The sequence below is a fragment of the Pan paniscus genome, chromosome Y, assembly GCF_029289425.2.
Source record: "Pan paniscus chromosome Y, NHGRI_mPanPan1-v2.0_pri, whole genome shotgun sequence".
Taxonomy (NCBI): Eukaryota; Metazoa; Chordata; class Mammalia; order Primates; family Hominidae; genus Pan; species Pan paniscus.
In genome coordinates this window covers 34,782,149-34,803,506 of record NC_073273.2, presented here as the reverse complement: position 1 = coordinate 34,803,506, position 21,358 = coordinate 34,782,149, and the positions used below count along the sequence as shown (strand labels likewise).

The window sequence follows — 21,358 nt, the reverse complement described above, 5'->3', positions numbered from 1 at the left end:
ATCTAGTGATGGCCAAAGATGGGGACATTGGCGGGTGTCTTCTCATCTCCCTGGTGCCATGGCTAGCGTGACTCAAATAGCAGGGGCTGGACTGCTGAGATGCTCAGACACCTTGTTCTGTTTCTTTGAGTCTCTCCATTGGATGTTCCTTCGGCATAGTGTTATCAGGGTGTTAGACTGCGTGATGTACTGGTCGGGGGCTCCTAAGGGGTTTGTCCCCATGAGAGCAGGAGACTTAGGCAGAGTACTGTGTTCAGCTCCATCAGGAATATTTTCAAATGGGTTTGAGAAGAATTTCAAAGTGTGTTTTAGACCACTACAGTGGCCATGCCTAATAATTCCTTATTTTTACAAGTGCTGGATGGGTTTTTCCCAAAATAATGCTTTTTGGGGGTTGTGGGGTGGTGGAGACAAAGCTTTGGTCTCGTGACCCAGGCCGTAGTGCAGTGGCGTGATCTTGGCTCACTGCAACCACCGCCTCTTGGGTTCAACCGATTCTCCTGCCTCAGCCTCCCAAATAGCTAGGATTACAGGAACCTGCCACCATGCCCAGCTAATTTTCGAATATTTAGTAGAGATGGGGTTTCACCATGTTGACCAGGCTGGTCTTGAACTTCTGACGTCTGGTAATCCACCAGCCTTGGCCTCCCAAAGTGTGGGGATTACAGGCGTGAACCACCCCGTCCGGCCTTCAAATTATATTTTCCTACCCACTCACTTCCACAATTTTTTGGACCTATCTGCATGTTCTCCTCGGAGGCGGGGGGATGGAAACAGTATCAGAGTTCTTGAAAAATTTATGAAAGAGAGAATGACAATACTATACAAGGCTTAACCTATTCACAATACTGTATTTACTGAATAAAAAGATTACTTTTAAAATTGTACTATTGACTAAATAAATAAAATACATTCTTTCAATCACTCTAAAATATGTGTACATGAAGAGAGTAGAAGAAGGGTTCTAATACATAAAGAAATAAATGAGGCTGGGCATGGTGGCTCACGCTGTAAGCCTAGCAGTTTGGCAGGCAAAAGTGGGTGGATCACTTGAGGTGAGGAGTGGGAGACCAGCCTGGCAAATATGGTGAAACCCAGTCTTGACTAAAAATACAAAAATTAGCTGCACATGGTGGCATGCACCAGTAATCCCAACTCCTCAGAAGGCCGAGGCAGGGGAATTGCTTGAAGCTGGGAGGCGGAGGTTGAGGTTGAGCCAAGATCCTGCCACTTCACTCCAGCCTGGGTGACAGAGCAATACTCCTCAAAACACACACAGACACCCCAAAACAACTAAATAATGCAAATAAAAATTTTGTACTCACAGTTCAACTCGCATATCTAACAGAAAACAGAAAGTACATTAAAACGAAGTTTCCACAAAAGGCAAATAAAACAAATGAATCACCTTGCATATAAAATTAAAATAATAAACTGAAGAGAACTATACGGAAAAAAATTCAAAATTTACAAGTAAGTACTCTAAAAGAAGCTGAAAGTCACTCAAAACTTTTCTGGATTCCATGTCTCTGCAGTGCAAACATGATCATAAAATTTGCTGTGGGCAGAACCATCAAAATGTATCTTACAACTCAATAAACACTTCAAGTCTCACATGAGAATTGTAAAGGAAAAGGGACGCGTCTGCTGTATTTCTACACAAATCTGAACAAACACTATTTCTTTGTGCACATTGTTTCACTACTCCAAGAAAATAACTTCCATATTAATATGAGGGGATGTGAGAAAGCAGGTCTGCATCATGATAAGTAACACTGGGTGTCCACACCACTACTCAGGTGGGCCTTAATTCCCAGCCAGCTTCCCTCCCTGGACACACAATGAAGGGCTCATCCATTTTGCAATCTCTTCACATTTCCTCCCCTGTGAGCCCAGTGTGGTTCTCCAGATTCCCTGTGTAGCGGCCTCTCTTGTCTGGTGGGGCAGGGTGGGGCAGGGAAGTGTGAGTGATGATGGCAGAGGGCAGAAAGCATCTCAGGGAAGCCTGGGATCATTGTAACAAAAAATGATGGGCGTGGGACAGCCCATCAGGGAGGACGTAGAGAGGGGCCTTGGGAGGATATCTGCGTGGAGGGTGAGAGGGCCCTGGTTGAGCCCAAACTGAGCCCCAAGTGGTAGCCGGCCTCAGGCCTCAGCCGGTGAGGGATGATGAGACAGCCACCACTTGAGCCTTGCTTCTCACCCACTGACCTTAGACACTTATTCCTCTTAGGCGGCTTAAGGTGCCCCAATCCTAAAATGTGGGTGTTACAGTTCTTTGATGGCCATTTCTCCGCCAGCCCATGGATGGCGTGGGATTGCTCACTGCAGTCACCTCCCTGAGGCTTGGATTCTCCATGTGGGGCACAACTCCAGGAATCAACCGCCTCTCAGTCCCCAGCCCTAGACTGCTCACCTGGCCTCCTCTCTGTTCACGCTCTAATGGCCTCCCTCCCTGGAGAAGTACTGCAGGGGATTGAGCTACAGGCTCTGGCTGATGATCTAGGGGACTGCAGAAGTGGGTATAGGTTAGTTCAGGTCATGGCTCAAAGCCAGTTCCCCAGAGGCCAAGGAATGACCAGCAAGATCCTTTCCCATGATGCCCTACCTGGCGCTCACCTCAGCAATCCTGCCAGAACCTGGGCAGTCATGCTCAGCCAACCAGCTGAAGAAGGTCAGGTAGGAGCTGTACGGCCTGCAGCTGGAGGCTTGACCTTCCTGATCCCACAACCGCTAGACTGCAGTGGAATGAGACATCCCGTATCCTGCAGAGAGAGGAGTCAGGAAGGTTCATGCCAGACCTACCCTCCCACACACCAGCTCCCCTACCATGCTGGGAGGCGCTCCTTACCGAGGACGCCAAGGCAGTACTCCCGAATGATCACTTCATTGTGGAAGTAAAGACTGTGATAAAAGGAAAACTTCATCCTGCCGCCGGTACCCGGAAGAGTTGCTTTCCTCCCCTTACCTGGCCAAGAAGGAGAAAGAGGACGTACTCAAAGCAGCATTTCATGTAGCTGGGGTGAGGTGACCTGTTAGCTGGGGTGAAGCGTGTGTTTCTCCTTCCCAACTCTCTCATTGAGACACCCCCGGGTCCCAGGGGTACCTCAACCTGACCCAGACACCAGACCCCTCCCGAAGACTCAGGCTCCTTAGCCTGACCTGCAAATCCATCACGTACGTAGCTTAGCAGGACTTCATCATCATTTGTGATCCCGGCCAACATCTGGGTGTGCCGCACAAGCTGCCTCTGGTCAAGGAGCCGCCAGATGATTGGGTGGGCGTGCAAGGAAACACCCTGCAACTTTGCAAGAGCACGGAGAGTGTGGGGCAGGGCACCTTCCCTTCCAGGCCCTCTGTCTCTGTCTGGCGTGGAGGGCACCATCAGAGCTGTGGTGGTCTTGGTGGTGGGTGGAGGCAGGCCCAGACAACCTGCTCTGACCAGGGACTGGCACTGAAGAAGTGGGCAGGGGGTTGGGGGCGGGGTGTTGTTGTGTGAGGCGACTACTTGCTCGGCGTTTCTGAGCTGCAGGAGGCCCTCCTGTGCTGGGTGCTAGACAGGCTCTGCTGCTGTCTGAGTGTGTGGTCTCTCCTTCTCCTGGTCTCCCTGAGGGGTGCACGTGTCCACCCCAGGCAACCGCTGTGGGTAGAAGTAGCTACGGGGCTGTGCCTGGCTCTCCCCATGGAGCTCGAGTGGTTTCAAGGGAGCTTATATATACTCAGGGCCTAAACATCTTTGGGTGCAGTGCTGGCACAGGGAAGAAATTGTGTCTGGGGAGACAGTGCCTGCCTTGCATAGGACAGCAGCCCCGTGCACAGTGACATCGAGTCTTGAGCACCTTGTGTTTCTGGGGTAAGCTTGCTGGACACAGGCAAGGGGAGCAGGGAAGTTCCATGGCTGGCATGGGCATGCAGACTCCCCTTCCTCCAGGGACTTTCCCAGTGAATCGTATCCTTCAACTTTCTGCTGTTATGATGGGTCCTTGGCGCTGCTGTTCTCCCTGGTGAGTGCTGTGCTTGGCTTCCTGTCCCTACCACATGCCCTCAGGGCACATGCAATTCAGCTGCCCTCCTATGTGCATGAGCCTGTTCTCGGTTCCCCTTGTTGTCCCCCATGCCCTGAATCCTGGCTGACCGCCAGTGCCTACCACCTTGTTTCCCCCCACCTCCGCTCCCGGGAGCTCGGCGCCCATCCCCTGCTGCCAACCATCCCGAATTGGAAGCTGCAAGGATATGGCTCTGGCCCAGAAGCCGGGGATGCCATGTGGCCTGGGACATTCACGTAGCGGAGCTCCAAGTGAAGGACGTCCAGCGAGTCTCTTGCTGGCCGGGGCGTACTGGGGCCAGGGCCAGGCTGTGCCTGCAGGTCCTCCTGCTGTGGCTCCACATTGGCCTCCTCCTTGGCCACCACCTCCATCTCTGCAATGATGTCATCCCCCACTAGCATGCCTCTTCCCCCAGGGTTGTCTTCCTGCTCTGTGCACAGACCATCCTCTCCTGCACAGCCTCCAGCCTTAACATGGTGCCCTCCTTGAGGCTCCAACAGAGCAAAGCCTGTGCCTCCCACCCCCCACCCCCTCCCCCGGCACCCCTCGACTCTGGGGGCAACTCCAGGAGAGGCCTGCGGGCCTTGCCCTGCTGAGAACCACATCCTACACCTATGTGGAACAGGGTTCCTGGGGAGCCCCACAGGGCCCTTAGCCTGTCACTCTCACACTGCGGCTCAGATACCCAGCAGGGTTAGCTGCGCACAGCAGCCCTGGAGTCGGATGCCAAGGCCCTGGCTTCCAGAGCCCCGCTAGCAGGCACCACGGCCACCACTGCATTTGTGAGAGCCTCTGCACCAGCAAAGCAGTGCACACGGATCACTGCATTGGCGACCATGGCGGTAGGCCTCCCGTGTGCCCAGGACACAGGATGAGAAGTCCTTTGGAATGCCCCTGTGAGTACAGCATCCTCAGGGAGGAACCATGGAACTCGGAGTATGTATTTGCCTAGACCTGACAGAATCCTTGCAGGGTTTCAGCTTCTGGTGCAGAGGAATTCCACCTCAGCAACGTACCAGTCAACTTTAGTCCCACGCACCCGCCCTGCCCCAATCCCCCCAAGCCACCGCCGCTGCCCTCGCCCCAGCGGGCAGCGCTTGTCCCTCTCTCTCCCCTCTGGATCTGCAATATTCGGTACCATCAGCCTAGCCTGCCTAATGAAGTGAGATGTTTCATGTGTTCCCTGTGGGTTAATTAATGTCTTGCCACACTCAGGATGCCAGTTAGGGTGTAGGTCTTCCATGCCCACAATTGCAAAGGGCTCACAGTTCGCGTGTGCCTTATTCCACCGCCGCCCGCCACATGGCACAAGCGTGGTCTCGGAAGAGTTACCGCGAGATGATGGAGCTGCAGGCCAGCTGGGGCGGAGGGGCCTCAGGACACGCCCACAGCCTTCGCAGGAACTGGCTGACGCCCACCGCCTTCGCAATGATTGGCCGCTGGAGGTAGGCGGGATTTCCGGGCACGGCTTCTGGCGTCCTTCCCTCTCAGGGTAGCTGCCGCTGTCCTTCCCGCAGTTGGCCCTGTGGTGTTCCGAAGCCGGTTCCGTACGGCCTGAGGGCCAGGCGAACCTCAGGCTCTTTGTCCTACTAAAAATCGCAGGTATTTTCTGTTTCTCTGGACAGCTGGGTCTCTCGGCAAGAATAGAAAGCAAAGGTTTGGGATTTTGTCTACAAAAGGGGATGGGTTTTCTATGTGTGGTTGTTGAATTACGGGAGGAGTCAGTGGGGGAAAGAACTCCTCAGTGCTATTAAGAGACTCACTTTCGTTAAACTCATTGATTTTTGCTGAGGATTCTACCTTTAAGTGCCTAATATGTCCGACTAGTTGTGGGAGATGGTGCTAAGCCGCCATTTGTTTTCATGTGCACTTTTTATTAAAGCGGGTTTTCTCTGTGAATGTGGTCATAATTCAGAATACAGGCAATACACTTAACCACTGCGATTAAAAAGTCACACTTTTAGTTAGCACATGTCGCGTGTCTGATTTGCTTGGAAGAAATTATCAAATTTTGACATAAATTGTGTTACTTTAGTGTATGTAGAAATATGGGGCCACAAATAATCTGAGTTTCAGTTTGCCTCTGTAAAGCCTGTGATTGTCTCCTTCGTTGTATGACAGTATTTGAAAGATGTTTCATGTATCTTTGGCACCGTAAATAATTTAAACCGAATAAGTGGGTGTAACCGAGATAAATGGAGTTAGATAGCCGAAAACTGGAACAAAATAGATGCGCTTAAGTTATTCTGTTAACCTGGCACACTGCCTTACTCCTGTAATCCTAGCATTTTGGGAAGTGGAGGTCGGAGGATGGCTTGAAGTCAGGAGTTTGAGACCAGCCTGGGTAACGTAATGGACTCTTTCATTGCTATTTTCGCATCAGGGACTGGTTTAGTAGAAGTCAGTTTTTCCTCAGACAAGGGTTGCGCAGGGGAAGAAGGCGGCGAGGTGGACACGTTTGGGAGTGGGGGCTGGCGGCAGGGCTCCGAGGGGCACGTGGTGGGGCGGGTCTTCCGGTAGGAGCAATGTGACAGAGGCCAGGTGGGGCAGTGAGGCTGTCACGGGGACAGGGAGGGCCAGCGAGGGAGTAGGGAGGATGGTTTCCGGATAAAAGTGTACCACCTCAGGTCATCCTCAGGCGTTACATTCTCCACAGACAGGTATTACATGTCATCCTCCGGCATCACATTCAGGCCACAGATAGGTACGGGTTGAAGGCTAGGGTTCGGGGATCTTTGACCTATTGTATATTTCAAATCACTAAAAGATGGTAAAATATTTAGAATATTCTCCTCCTAGAACATTTTAAGTAGCTCGATTTAATCTCTTATCCAAATATCATGCTGAGTGTGGTGAGTCACCCTTGAAATCCCATCACTTTGGTAGTCCCAAGCCGGCAGAACACTTGAGCCGAAGATTTGGAGACTAGCTTGGGCACTATGGGGAAACCCTTGTCTATTTTTAAAAATACAAAAAAATTGCCCAGCTGTGGTAGAAAGCGCCTGTAGTACTAGCTACTTGGGAAGCTGAGATGTAGGAAGATCAGTTGAGGCTGGGTGGAAGAGCCTGCAGTGAGCAGTTCACTTTGGCAACAGGAGACATACATCTCAAGAAAGAAAATATGCAAAACATCACACTGTACCTCATAAATAGATTCTTTTCAAATAAAATTATTTAAATGGGGACATTCTTCATATTGCAACTGAGGAAAATTACAATAGCTTTTCTTATCTAATTTTTAGAAGTGAGATTTTGTCAGGTACATACTAAAATGCAGCATTTGTCCATGAAGTTAGTGCCCCTCTGCTCTGAGTGTTACAAATTTTACATATATAAAGTAAGAAATACTAAAAAGATGTCAGCCTCGGGAAGGGAATTTTACTTGGGTTTTCAGCACAGTACGTAATAAAATTTTCTCTTTTTAGCTTATTTATATCTAAATATAGATAATTTTTTACCATTTACAGCACAATGGTAGAAGCAGATCATCCTGGCAAGCTTTTCATTGGTGGCCTCAATAGAGAAACCAATGAGAAGATGCTTAAAGCAGTATTTGGGAAACATGGTCCCATATCAGAAGGTAACTCTTCAAACCGTGTCTCTGTGTGTGTGTGTGTGTGTGTGTGTGTGTGTGTGTGTGTGTGTGTATTTTCACATGTATATTTCAATATGTATGTTTAAAATATGTATGTTATATATATATGTTTTGAAAAAATATATTTTTTCGAAGTTCATTGTATACCTACGTTAAAATGCCTTATGCATTTTAAACTCTTATTTTGTAGTATCCGTTTGATATTTGGAAAATTCTCATAGTAGTAGGTTAAGGTTCTGTGGAAAGGATAACCTACTACTTAGAAAGGAAAATGAGGGAAAGTAAATGTGCTGTGGAGTTCCGAAACAAACTGGAATAAACTAGACTGACTGTAGGGGTGACTGAGTACTGAGAACCATAATAGTGATGTGAAATGCAATTATTTTTTAGTTTGATGTAACCTTTAGATGGTGAGTACCTTGATGAGTCCATTATATGAATGTAAAATGTTTTCATATATTTTAGTTCTTTTGATAAAGGATCGAACCAGCAAATCCAGAGGCTTTGCATTTATTACTTTTGAGAACCCTGCAGATGCTAAGAATGCTGCCAAAGATATGAATGGAAAGGTAAGAGTCCCTTATTACTAATATTCTAACTCTGTTCTTCAATTAACAATATTTCTAGGTCTTTTTAATATTACTAAACTTTTGAAGATAGTAGAATGACATATGAAGCCATCCTCTTTTTTGTGCCATATACGTGCAAGTGTAGTTGGAAGGGTATTGGAATTAACATTCTATAAATTAATATTTGGTAACCTTTTTCTATGTTTGTATTTCGATATGAGTGCAAATAGATTTTAAAAGGTTTTGAAGAGCTTTAAAACTTAAAAGGAACCCTCATGTAAATGAAAGTAATAAGTCAATATTTATTAAATGCTATTAATAACAGATGCACAAGAAGGAAAGACTCTTTCCTTCTTGAAGAATGTATTTTATGAAAATATATTCTTGCAAAAGTGTATTTAAATGAGACCCTTACATTTACGGAAAGGTTAAGTAGTTGAAAATAGAAAATAATATGAGAACATTGAAGTCAGATAACAGAAGAAGTAACTGGCATTCTTGGCTCCGTGCTTGCTTTTTCTCCTAAGGACATTTCTTTCCTGTCACCAGAGTAATTTATGTAACATGAATAGCTAATTACTCATTTCCCCAGTGTGTTTGAGGACTTGTTTTGATTGAACCAATGGTCTCTTGTCCTGTTGAGTCTTAAATCTAGAGATTGTGTGTTTACTTAAGCTTTAAACTTCTATGTAATTATGTTAATTATTGAATTCCTTTACATTGTAGTCAAGAGCATTCCATTCTGTGCTCTTTAGTGTTTTTTGCTTTATAGCATTATCCCAATCATGCCGGGCATGGTGGCTCATGCGTGTAATCCCAACACTTTGGGTGGCCAAGGCGGGCAGATCACAAGGTCAGGAGAAAGAAACCATAATGGCCAACATGGTGAAACCCTGTTGCTACTAAAATACAAAAAAAAAAAAAAAAAAGAAATTAGCTGCATCTGGTTGTGTGTGCCTGTAGTTCCGGCTAGTCAGTAAGCTGAGGCAGGGGAATCGGTTAAACCCAAGGAGGCAGAGGTTGCAGTGAGCCGAGACCACGCCGATGCACTCCAGCCTGGCAACAGAGCAAGAATCCGTCTCAAAACAACAAAAAATAAATAAAATAAATAAATAACGTTATCCCAATCTGTTTTTAGGTCCTGTTAGTCTTCAGGCTATTCCCAAAGTGCTTTTTTAGACTTCTTGAGAATTATCCTTCCCTGTGTATGGCTCATAAATAAAATTTATGCTTCAAAAACCACTTAGATTTCATATTTTCTTCCTCATTGCGTATTGTAGGTATTTTCTACTCGCTGTACTATGTATTAATCTATTGATCGTGAAATTGTATATAGTGCATATTTAAGTCTTGCTAGTTGCTTTTCTTTCTGTTACATCTAGCACACTTCCTGTCACATAGCAGAAAGTACATTTTTATTCACCCTTATAAATTAGTATTTCAAGCTGTGGTAGAAACCGAGAGTTGCTTTTGGTTCATGGCTTTGTGGTAGGTATGGAGATAATTTTGACTTCTGTATAGGAATCTATGATAATTTCTTTTTTCCCTCTAGTTTTCAAGCAAAAGGGCAGTTAATTTGTGTAAAGTTTTTGTTCGTTTGTTTGTTTTTTAAGATGGAGACTCGCTGCGTGCCCTAGGCTGGATTGCAGTGGGGCCATCTTGGCTTACTGCAACCTTCGCCTCCCGGGTTCAAGCGATTCTCCTGCCTCAGCCTCCCAGTACCAGGGGCTACAGAGGCATGCCACCACGCCCAGCTAATTTTGTACTTTGAGTAGGGATGGGGTTTCACCCTGTTAGCCAGGATGAGCTGTATCTCTTCACCTCATGATCCACCTGCCTCGGCCTCCCAAAGTATTGGGATTACAGGTGTGAGCCACCGCGCCCAGCCAACGTTATTTCTAAATTACTTCATCTCACATATTTTATTGTGTTAAAATAACTATGAATGTTGTATGCACATTAATGTTAAGATGGCCAATAAAGGAGGTTCTTCGAGTTTTCAGAGGGAATTAACAGTTAAGGAATTTTGGCTGACTTCAGAACACTGGGAAGGAAGCAGCCGTGGGCAAATCTGGGGAAAATATTTTGAGCCCAGAAATAACAAAAGAAGTTTCAAGGTAGGAACAACGGGCGATGTGGCTGCAAGGGGTCTTGTTCAGGGATTTAAGTCCTTCCTCCAAATAACAAAAGCCATGTAATTTTAAAATCACATTATTAGCTGAACTGTTTTCAAAAATTGCTGTGGCCTGTAGAAAAGATTACAGTGAAAAATGTTATTATGAAATTAATTAGGATAGTTAAGCATTTCTGAGAAATTACCTGAAGTACTATATTAAGATTCGTTTTTTAGGGGCACGTCTAAGGCAAGGTAAGAAATGAGTAAGGCAAGAAAACTTAATGAGATCAAACAAGGATCACATTTACAGAAACATTTTTAGAGTCAATATAGAATTGTAAATCATATGGGGACATTTTATGTAAGTGTTAGCAAATCCAACAAGAAACAACTCATAATGAGTAATGTGACTAATCACTCTGAAAAAGTAAGCTCATGTTTTTTTTAAATGACACAAGTTTCGTTGGGACATTGCAACTTTCAAATCAGTGATGTGACTACAAAGATGAAGTGGATTATATATTGTAAAAAACAGATGTGCCACATTCTTCCATAGAATGTGTGATGGGTCAATCTTTTTTTTTTATGTTTGAGTTTTTTTTTTTTTAATAATGGAGAAGTTTTCAAGGAATTTGAAAAATAGAATTTGTGTTTGGTCCCTTAATGGAAGGCATGTGCTCAGTAACTGTCTCAAATTTGGCATTGCGAAAGATGTGTTCATTTTAGGAGAAAAAAAAGTTTCCTTTTGAGAGAGAATACCTCGAATTGAACTACAGTTGATGTAAAAATGTTTGTAAAATGTGCATACGTTAAATGTGCCAGTGTTATTGATAGTACCCTTAATACTTCTAGTCTTTGGATGGAAAAGCAATAAAAGTAGAACAAGCCAAGAAACCATCTTTTCAAAGTGATGGTAGGCGGAGACCACCAGCTTCTTCGAGAAACAGAAGCCCTTCAGGAAGTCTGAGATCTGCAAGAGGAAGCAGTGGAGGAACAAGAGGGTGGCTTCCCTCACATGAAGGACACCTGGGTAATGTTTTAAAATATAAAGATGGAACCATAGGACTGAAAGAAAATAAGTTTGACGATATCGAAATTTCTCAATTTTTTTATTTCCTGTATGAAGAGAAAATTAGCTTATTGATAATAAGCAAACTTATTTCTAAGTACTAAAGGCGTATTAGAAGAATGATTGAACTAATATCTAACATTTGTTTTAAAATTATAGTAAGTTTGCATTGAAGTAACACACATTTGAAACTGGGTTGTGTTTGTGAATGCTGATTGCCTGTACTCAACCGGTTTTCTGCAGAACCCATTTATATTCATTATACTTTAGAGTTTTCTACTTTAGGGCCCAGAACTTCGTGTCAGTTGTATTATCAAAGTACGATGTAATATTTAAAATTTTCCAACAGGAAAAAGTAACTGAATACTGAAGATTGATTTTGCAGTATTTGTTTTCTTGTGTCTACATGTGGAAACATCTATGCAAATGTATTGCTTTGTAATTTTGATACAGAGAGTTTGTACATTGGCCTGCCATAAAGCATTTTCAATTGAAGAAATGTAGAACTTTAATTTCTGAAAAGAGTGTGTGACTCTGGAAAGTTCTAAAAACCACGGCTTCACAGATATGTATGAATCTTTCTTTGCTGGAGGCTGAGTCACTGAAAATGATATTTATGAGTGATTTACTTAATAGAAATGAGGGGTCCATCTTTACATCCAAAAGAAAAACAAACCATATATTTAAAAAAAAAGGAAAAAAAAAACTGTTGGATGGGCTGGGCGAGGTGGCTCACGCCTGTCACCTCAGCACCTGGGGAGTACAGGGCAGGTGGACCACGAGGTCAGGATTTCCAGACCAGCCTGGCCAACATGGTGAAACCCTGTCTCTCCTAAAGATACAAAAAAATTTGCCTGGGCGTGGTGGCGTGCACCTGTAATCCCAGCTACTCAGGAGGCTGAGGCAGGAGAATCACGGGAACCTGGGAGGCAAAAGCTGCAGTGAGCCAAGGTTATGCCATGGCACTCCAGCCTGCGTGATAGGGCAAGAGTGCATCTGAATAAATAAATAAATAAACCTGTTGGTTAAGTTGTATTATCTATTAACCAACCTTCAAAACTCTAACAATTAACTTGGAGTTTTAATAACCAGACGTGTAATTAATTGGAGATTGTTTTCAAGTTGAAATTGCAGTGTTTGCTCCAGTTTAAGATGCATAGCTTCATGGCTATTTTGTCTCCACTGATCTTGAGGGTGAGGTTCAATTATACTCTGCCACGGACGAGAATGTATATATAAATTCTAACCTGTAACACCACCTGGCAATTGGCATATATCTACATTTTTGTAGATGTAAAAAAATATGTTTATATTACCGAATATGCAATTCTTAAAGACTGTTAAAATTCAGCATAGTCTCATCTGAAAATTAGTGTCTCATAAGGGAATTTTAAGAATTCTATATTGTGTTAACAAATTTTAGAGACAATGTATTTTCCTGATATGTGACTTCTTGGTATTGGAAATATTTGAGTTTCTTTGAATGGAAATTAGTTTATCTTTATGATGTGCTTTGAAAATTTTTCCTCATTACAGAAGGATATAAACAGTCAGTTATCATTTTTCTTTTAATATTTTTATGCCTATTATATTTAGATATTTTAGTGATAGGTTTCTGCCCTGTTCACTCCCCATTTTCCCACATCTCTCCCTCATACCGATATATTATGATACTTGAGTTTCTTTCTAGATTTTCTAAATGAACTTTTATTGCTTGAAGTGTACTAATACCATGTAGGAATGCTAATTTTATTAGTTTAGACAAAATGTGAATTTGTTATAAAATGTAGAAAATATTTGTAAACAACTAAAACTTAGCCATTTAAGAAACAGTGATGTTAGTTAACTAAAAAGATTTTGTTTGAAATTCAGAAGATGGTGGATACACTCCTGATCTCAAGATGAGTTATTCTAGGGGACTCACTCCAGTTAAAAGAGGTCCATCTTCAAGAAGTGGAGGGCCTCCTCCGAAAAAATCTGCTCCTTCTGCTGTGGCAAGAAGCAGTAGTTGGATGGGAAGCCAAGGTAAATGCTACCTGACAGAAAGACCGTAGTTTTTGTATGACTGAAAATGAGCCGTTTTACCTGAATGCTTACCTTTAAGTTCATTGAACAAAAGGGAAGTGACACATACGTGAGCATAATTGCTGATTGATAGCTTTTATTATAGTTTCTATCTCACTAGGTACATTTCAGATTTATGTTGAAGAAATACTTGAGCTTCTCATTGCAGATCAAAGAAGTGATTAGAGTGAGGCCAACATTCCTTTTAATCCTGTGTTGGCTAGAAAATTCCCCTTAATTTTTCTAAAAGTTCCTAGCAGTATTCTTTGATGGTAGGCTTCTTGATGTAATTAATTCTTCCATTTCCTAAGTCCCCTGGTGTCCCATTCTAAAAATTGCTTGTTCGGTGACTTTGCCGGGTTGGAGTCTTGCTCTTACTAGGTGAGAGAGCACTATGTGAGATGACGGCTTACCATAGCCTCAAATTTGTGAGATGACGGCTTACTATAGCCTCAAATTCCTGGGCTCAAGCAATTCTGCTGTTTCAGCCTCCCGAGTTTCTGCAACTACAGGCATGCAGCAGCACACCTAGCTACATTTTTTTCCTATGTTTTTGTAGAGAGAGGATCTGACTACATTGTCAAAACTGATGTTAAAGCCCGGGGCTCAAGCGGTCCAGCTGCCTCAGCCTTCCACACTCACTCACAGTGTGAGCCGCTAAGCCTGGCCATCCAGCTTCTGAGACCTCAGTAATGCGTATGTGCAAGGCATACTCACTGCTTGCATGAAGATTCAAAAGAACTACAAGAGCATTTAGCAGACAAGGAGTCATTGGGCTTAAATATGATTTAAAAATAAATTTAAGGCTCGAGAGGTAGACACGTAGGAGTCCAAAATTCTTAAATTAAGTGGATATCACAGAAATGCAGAGTTGTGAAATATAGGTGTATGTAAATCAGTAATTGAGATTGTACCGGGATGTTTAAACATTAACACAAGGTCCTTAGTGTAAGATTTGAAATTATTTGAGGAGAGAATTTAGAACTAAGCAACATGAGGTGAGCAGTAGGGTTGAATGCAAGTAATACTTTTGAGAATTGTAAGACTGCAGACTGAGCAGAAGAAAATAAGACAATAAATAAAAGTTCTTAGCAAGGAAGTTTAAGCAGAGCAAATTAAAATTCTTTCTTAGTCCTCCATCCACATATGGAGGAAGTTAAAAACTGCCATTTTCAATTTTACATTTCATACGTAGAGTATCGGTGAAAGGAGGTATTTATTGGCTTCAGGATACCCAAGCCAACACATTTCCATTGGAAAATTAGCCAGTGAAGGTATCATATGTGAAACACTGACCTCTAAGGAATAGCAAGTGAAGAATATATTAAAGGAGAAACTTTCTATTTTGAAATAGCAACAATGTTGTAATGACCCCTTGCATAGCATTGCTTTCTTTGCAGTAAAAGCAAATCCTGACCATCATTAGAAAATCTTCACTAATACATTTAAATTTGTCAACATTTAAGATAGAGCCAACCAGTTAGAGATAAAGAACTTTTATGTAAACATTTAGCATATAGTCATTTAAAGGTAGCTGTATTTATGTGTGTGTGAGATGGACAGAATGATATTGGAAAATCCACCTTCTTTGGCTGAGAAAGGACAATGTATGTAAACTTTAAAATCAGTGAAGAGTTTGATGGTTTTACATGTTTTCCCTGTGTCACTCACAGTCATCAGTAATTTACATGAAAAGGAAAATAAGAACTAAGTAGTTATTAACCATTACAAATGAACTTTTACCTAAGCATTAATGTTTGCCTTCAGCTTCATTAGAAGAACTGGCCTTGTGGAAGCCATGGGATTATCCAAAGCCATGAGAAATATTCACAGTGTCATGTCTGTCTAGTAATTTAGGAAACAAAGAATGGAGTCATAGAAGAAATAATTTAAAAAAGTTGTTTGAGAGAAGAGAAAATAGCGTTTCAGATTTGGTGTTCTTTACGTAATGTTCCATCATTTGAATGTTAAAGGTCCCATGTCACAAAGAAGAGAGAATTATGGAGTTCCTCCACGCAGAGGGACAATATCTTCCTGGAGAAATGATCGCATGTCACCAAGATATGATGGTTATGCAACTAACGATGGGTAAAGGAAAAATTAAAAAACACAGTTGATTTTTTTTTTCTGTGGTGATGAAATTCACATAACAAAATTAAATATTATAAGGTGAACAGTTAAGTGGTGTTTAATACGTTCTGTGCCAGGCAACAACTACCTCCATCGACTTCCAGAACATTTTCATTACTCCAAATTAAAACTCCAACTACCAGTTAAGCAGTCCCTCCCAGTTTCTCCTTTTCCTCAGCTGCTAGATAACACCAGTCAGTGTTCTGCCTCTGAACTTAACCTGTTGTGGGTATTTAATGTTAATGTGCTCAAACACTACATGACTTTTTGTATTTGTCTCCTCTCCTTTTGCATGATGTCCTGAAGGTTCATTTACATCATAGCACTTCACTCCTTCCACAAGCTATTAACCCATTATTTTATCTGGGTTGTTTCCACCCGAGTATTTCTACGCACCGATATTTGTTTGAGTATGCCTATTCGGTTCTGGGTGTATATGAGTGGAATTGCATGGTCCTATGATAATGATGTTTGTTTTCTTGAGGAACCACCACATTTCTCCATAGTAGCTGCATCATGTTCCGTTCCAACCTAGCATTGTATCAGCATTCCAATTGATCTACATCCTCTCAAACACTTGTTATTTCCTGCTGTTTGAAGTTTATTGCCATTCCAATGTGTGTTTGAAATATGATATCCCATTTTGGATTTGAAATGCATTTTCTGCACCCATTAACTCATCATGCACTTGTGTCCTAGAACTTAAAGTATAATAAAACAAAAAGAAATGCATTTTCTGCATCACTGAATATGAGTATCTGTCCCATGTGCTTTTTGGGCATTTGCCGATTTTATTTGGGGAAAAACTGTTTAGAAGTTTGGCCTTTTAATTTTGTTTAAGTTGTAAGTTAGTCATGTATTGGATACTAGAAGTTGAAAATTTAAAATTTGTTGCTTAAACTTATGCACACAGAAATCATCCAAGTTGCCAAGAAACGAGGGATTATGCTCCACCATCTAGAGGCTATGCATACCGTGATCATGGTCATTCTAATCGGGATGAACATTCCTCTAGAGGATATAGGTACTGTACCTTTTTCTGGAGTTGTCAAATAGATTTCTTAAATTGTTCATTCCAACTAACGTTCTATCAGGGCTCCAATTTATCTACATCCTCTCAAACACTTGTTATTTCCTGCTTTGGAAAATTTATTGCCCTTCCAGTGTGTGTGTGTGAAATATGATATCCCATTCTGGATTTGAAATGCATTTTCTGCACCCATTAATTCATCATGCACATGTACCCTAGAACTTAAAGTATAATAAAAATAAATAAATGCATTTTCTGAATCACTGAATATGAGTATCTGTCCCATGTGCATCTTGGGCATTTGCCCATTTTATTTGGAGAAATATCTATTTAGATGTTTGGCCTTTTAATTTTAAGTTGTAAGTTAGTCATGTATCGGATACTAGAAGTTGAAAATTTAAAATTTGTTGCTTAAACTTATGCATACAGAAATCATCGAAGTTCCCGAGAAACTAGGGATTATGCTCCACCATCTAGAGGCCATGCATACCGTGATTGTGGTCATTCTCGTCGGCATGAAACTGATTCCAGAGGATATAGGTACTGTACCTTTTTCTGGATTTGTCAAATAGATTTCTCAAATTGTTCGTTCCAACTAACATTGTATCAGGGCTCCAATTTACCTACATCCTCTCAAACACTTGTTATTTCCTGCTTTTGAAAATTTATTGCCATTCATCTGTGTGTGTGAAATATGATATCTCATTTTGGATTTGAAATGCATTTTCTGCACCCATTAACTCATCATGCACATGTACCCTAGAACTTAAAGTATAATAAAACAAAAAGAAATGCATTTTCTGAATCACTGAATATCAGTATCTGTCCCTTGTGCTTTTTGGGCATTTGCCTATTTTATTTGGAGAAATATCTATTTAGATGTTTGGCCTTTTAATTTAAAGTTGTAAGTTAGTCATGTATTCGATACTAGAAGATGAAAAGTTAAAATTTGTTGCTTAAACTTATGCACAGAGAAATCATCCAAGTTCCCGAGAAACTAGGGATTATGCTCCACCATCTAGAGGCTAGGCATACTGAGACTATGGTCATTCTATGCAGGATGAACATTCCTCTAGAGGATATAGATACTGTAACTTTTTCTGGATTTATCAAATAGATTTCTTATATTGTTCATTCCAAATAACATTGTGTCAGGGCTCCATTTTATCTACATCCTCTCAAACACTTGTTATTTCCTGCTTTTGAAAATTTATTGCCCTTCCAGTGTGTGTGTGTGAAGTGTGGAAGCTCCTTTTTTATTTGAAATGCATTTCCTGCATCATTGATTATCAGTATCTGTTTCACGTGCTTTTTGGGCATTTGGGCATTTTGGGCATTTGGGATCTGTGGGTATTTTATTTAGATGGTTGGCAATTTAACTGTGTTTAAGTTGTAATATAGTTCTATTTTGGATACTGCAAGTTGACAATTTAACATTCCTTGCTTAAACTTGTGCACGCAGAAATAGTCCAAGTTCCCGAGAAACCAGGGATTATACTCCACCACCTAGAGACTATGCATACCGTGATTATGGTCATTCTAGTTGGGATGAACATTCCTCTAGAGGATATAGGTACTGTCATGTTATCTGGATTTATCAAATGGATTTCTTAAATTGTTCATTCGGAAATTGAAAAGACTTTTTTTTCAATTTAGTTATCACGATGGCTACGGTGAGGCCCTTGGTAGAGATCATTCTGAACATCTACGTGGAAGTTCTTATAGAGATGCATTTCAGGGATACGGTAAGGGTCCAGGATGGATTTGTAAATTACAGAATTTTATTTAATAGACCGGATTGTTATTTTAATGAAATTCTAAGGAAAATTGTAAAGGACATATGCAACATGTTTAAATATTGAGTATTCTTTTTTTTTTGATCATCCCAGAAACATATTTATTCATTTTCATCATTGTGCACAAATAATAAAATAAACAGTGCTTATCTGGTACTCATTATCAGTATAAAGCCTAGGGAATGATATGAAGGTGAGAACTTCAGTTAACGTTAAGAAAATGTGACTGAGCATTTACTTTAGAATTAAGTTTGTTAAGCTGCAAAATACTACTCTTACACTTCTCTTAAATAAAACCTTCTGACTATTGAAGACTTGATTAATATCCTGTCAACAAAGGCGGAGGAAAGCAGATATTTCCAAATAGTACTTTAACTACTTCATGCTTTAATGATAGCAGTAAAAATGTTTAAATGTAGTCCCACATATTATTTTATCAACCCTGCAGGGACCTCTCATGATGCACCATCCACACGAGGGCCTCGGATGTCTTATGGTGGAAGCACCTGCCATGCATATAGTAATACACGAGATAGATACGGCAGAAGTTGGGAGAGTTACTCAAGGAGCTGTGGTGATTTTCATTATTGTGATCGTGAGCATGTTTGCAGAAAAGACCAAAGGAATGCGCCTTCTCTGGGTAGGGTGCTCCCTGATCCTCGTGAAGCATATGGTAGCTCAAGTTATGTGGCATCTATAGTAGATGGTGGGGAGAGTCGATCTGAAAAAGGAGACTCGAGTAGATATTAAAGCAAGCATTCAAAATAATAGTTATTGCATACCAAACCTTGTTTGCAAATCAAAAATTGAAATGTTATTTCTGCATCGTTACCTGCATATTACTGACAGAAACATGTTGGTTTTGTGGAGAGAGGTAGATACTGACTTCCTCCATGAATTTTTTGAGGTATTCAAAGGAAAAGGAATTGTTTTCAAAGTAATTTCATACTTGTTGATGCTATTTGAAAAGTGTTTAGATGTAATATCTACCTTAAAATTTTCACAATAAAATTTTACATGTACTGCAAGATGCCTGGTGTTATTGGTTAGCCGCACATGCTTAAAGCAAATTCAATAGGAGAGTAAATTGTGTAGTTTGTTGTACGTTTTCCTTTGTTTCTTTGAACACAGATGCAAAATTAGGGATGTGTTATGTCGCCCTTGCAAGCTGCTCAAGTTTTCTAATTAGGCTGTTTCTCTTTAAAAACTAACAAGGTTAAAATGTTGGAGAAGTCTTCAGAAAGACTACAAAACTGTCTGCCTCACCAGAAAATGTTTATTTTTTAGAGGAATAGTACAGGTCAAAGAAATAATTAGATGTATTGATACTAAAGTTTAAGACATCCAGAACATTCTATGTGAAGCATTCTGTGACTGAAGAGGATAACGGTAATGAAAACTTTTTTTTTCACGTAAATCAGAAGTGAACCAGCTAAGTTTCTCAGGTGCATACCATAATGAATTTAAATGTTCGTAGTTTAAATAGTGGAAAGTAAGTGTTTTGTCTTGTGAGGTACCCACGTTAATTTTTTCTTGAATATTTTGCCAATGGATGTTGTAAATAATGGTGTAGTAATATGTTCTTAGAGATAGGAATAATCTAGAGTGGTTGGGATAGTATCACATTTTTTTGAGATGAAGTGTAGCTTTGTCGCCGAAGCTGGGATGCAGTGGCTCTGTCTTGGCTTATGGCAACCGCTGCCTTCTGGGTCCAAGCTATTCTCCTGCCTCAGCATCCTGAGTAACTGGTATTAGATATGTGTGCAGCACAGCTGGGCCAATTTTTGTATTTTTAGTGCAGACAGCGTTTCACCTTGTTTGCCAGGCTGTTCTTAAAATCCTGATCCACCCTCCTCAGACTCCCGAAGTGCTAAGATCATAGGCATGTGCCTCCACTGTCAGCCTATCGTATTTAATTGATAATATGAATGGAAACACTTTAAACCTCATACTTAGAGGAAAGTGAAGTGTATAAAACATAAACAACAGCATAAAGTTTCCGACGGGATTGCTTAAAGTTTTAAGACATCATTGAATGATAAAAATATTTAGACCGAAATAACTAAATGAATTAATTTTCCTGATTATACAAACTAAAGAAATGAAATACATCAAGTTCCAGAAGTTTTGCAGTCCATAATTCTTACAATTGACAGACTAATCTGCAAGGAGGAAGTATGTTCTTGAAAAATTTTGACACAATCATCAATTTTTATAGGGTAAGTTTACAAATAATTTTAAAGGGAGAAGTTACCAACTTTGATTTTCAAGTGAGTTATTCGTGTTATGAAGTGTTTTCATTCACCTGTAGCATTGTGAGGATGAAGTGAAAAGATAAATCCCCCGAGTCTTGTGTATCTTACTGTCCATGTGTGATGGCTCAGGTCTCTAATTCTAACACTTGGGGAGGCCGAGGCTTGCAGAGCACTTTAGGACAGGAGTTGAAGACCAGGCTGGCCAACACCATGAAACCCCATCTCTACCAAAAATACAAAAATTAGCCGGGCATGGTGGTGCCTGCCTGTAGTACGTTGCAGTTAATTGGGAGGCTCAGGCAGGACAATGGTTTGAACTTGGGAGCCTGATGCTGCGGTGAGCCGATATTGCACCATGCACTCTAGCCTGGGTGACAGAGTGCGACTCCAACACAAAAATAATTATGTCAATCAACAAATATATCAATAATAAATAGGGTATCCTTCAGTTCAAGCAGTTATCGATTCTTTTTTCTTTTTTAGAGACAAGGTCTCACACTGTTGTCCAGCCTAGACTGCAGTGGCACCATCATAGCTCACTGCAGCCTTGAACACGGGGTTCAAATGTGCAAGCCTTCCATTTCAGCCTCCCAAGTAGCTGGAATTACGGACACACACCAACCACCATGCCCAGCTTTTGTGTTTGTGTGTGTGTGGTAGGGACAATGCTTTGGATATGTTGTTCAGG

At 41.5% G+C, this 21,358-nt stretch overlaps 1 protein-coding gene across 10 annotated transcripts; it reads left to right on the top strand.

Annotated features, from left to right (window-relative positions):
* The first annotated feature begins 5,497 nt into the window (after nt 1-5,497).
* Nucleotides 5,498-19,442, top strand: LOC129395558 (RNA-binding motif protein, Y chromosome, family 1 member F/J-like). 10 transcript variants are annotated; one of them, XM_055107021.2, is made up of 12 exons: nt 5,498-5,648; nt 6,332-6,390; nt 7,514-7,626; nt 8,107-8,210; nt 11,179-11,356; nt 13,271-13,420; nt 15,433-15,547; nt 16,503-16,613; nt 17,049-17,159; nt 18,082-18,192; nt 18,276-18,364; nt 18,864-19,441. In XM_055107021.2, exons 3-12 carry the CDS (start codon nt 7,518-7,520, stop codon nt 19,163-19,165), a joined length of 1,380 nt encoding a protein of 459 aa, XP_054962996.1. In that variant the 5' UTR covers nt 5,498-5,648; nt 6,332-6,390; nt 7,514-7,517; the 3' UTR covers nt 19,166-19,441. The 10 variants fall into 10 exon arrangements, with proteins under 10 accessions (XP_054962996.1, XP_054962991.1, XP_054962992.1 ...); XM_055107017.2 differs by having other exon boundaries at nt 5,511-5,648; nt 13,268-13,420; nt 18,864-19,442; XM_055107016.2 differs by lacking the exon at nt 6,332-6,390 and having other exon boundaries at nt 13,268-13,420; nt 18,864-19,442.
* Nucleotides 19,443-21,358: the final 1,916 nt, after the last annotated feature.

Bases quoted from the DNA above. Each gene is read 5' to 3' on its own strand.
- LOC129395558 (XM_055107016.2), top strand. From the start codon at position 7,518: ATGGTAGAAGCAGATCATCCTGGCAAGCTTTTCATTGGTGGCCTCAAT. The intron at 7,627-8,106 runs GTAACTCTTCAA...CATATATTTTAG, and splicing joins ACATGGTCCCATATCAGAAG to TTCTTTTGATAAAGGATCGA. The intron at 11,357-13,267 runs GTAATGTTTTAA...TTTGAAATTCAG, and splicing joins CTCACATGAAGGACACCTGG to AAGATGGTGGATACACTCCT.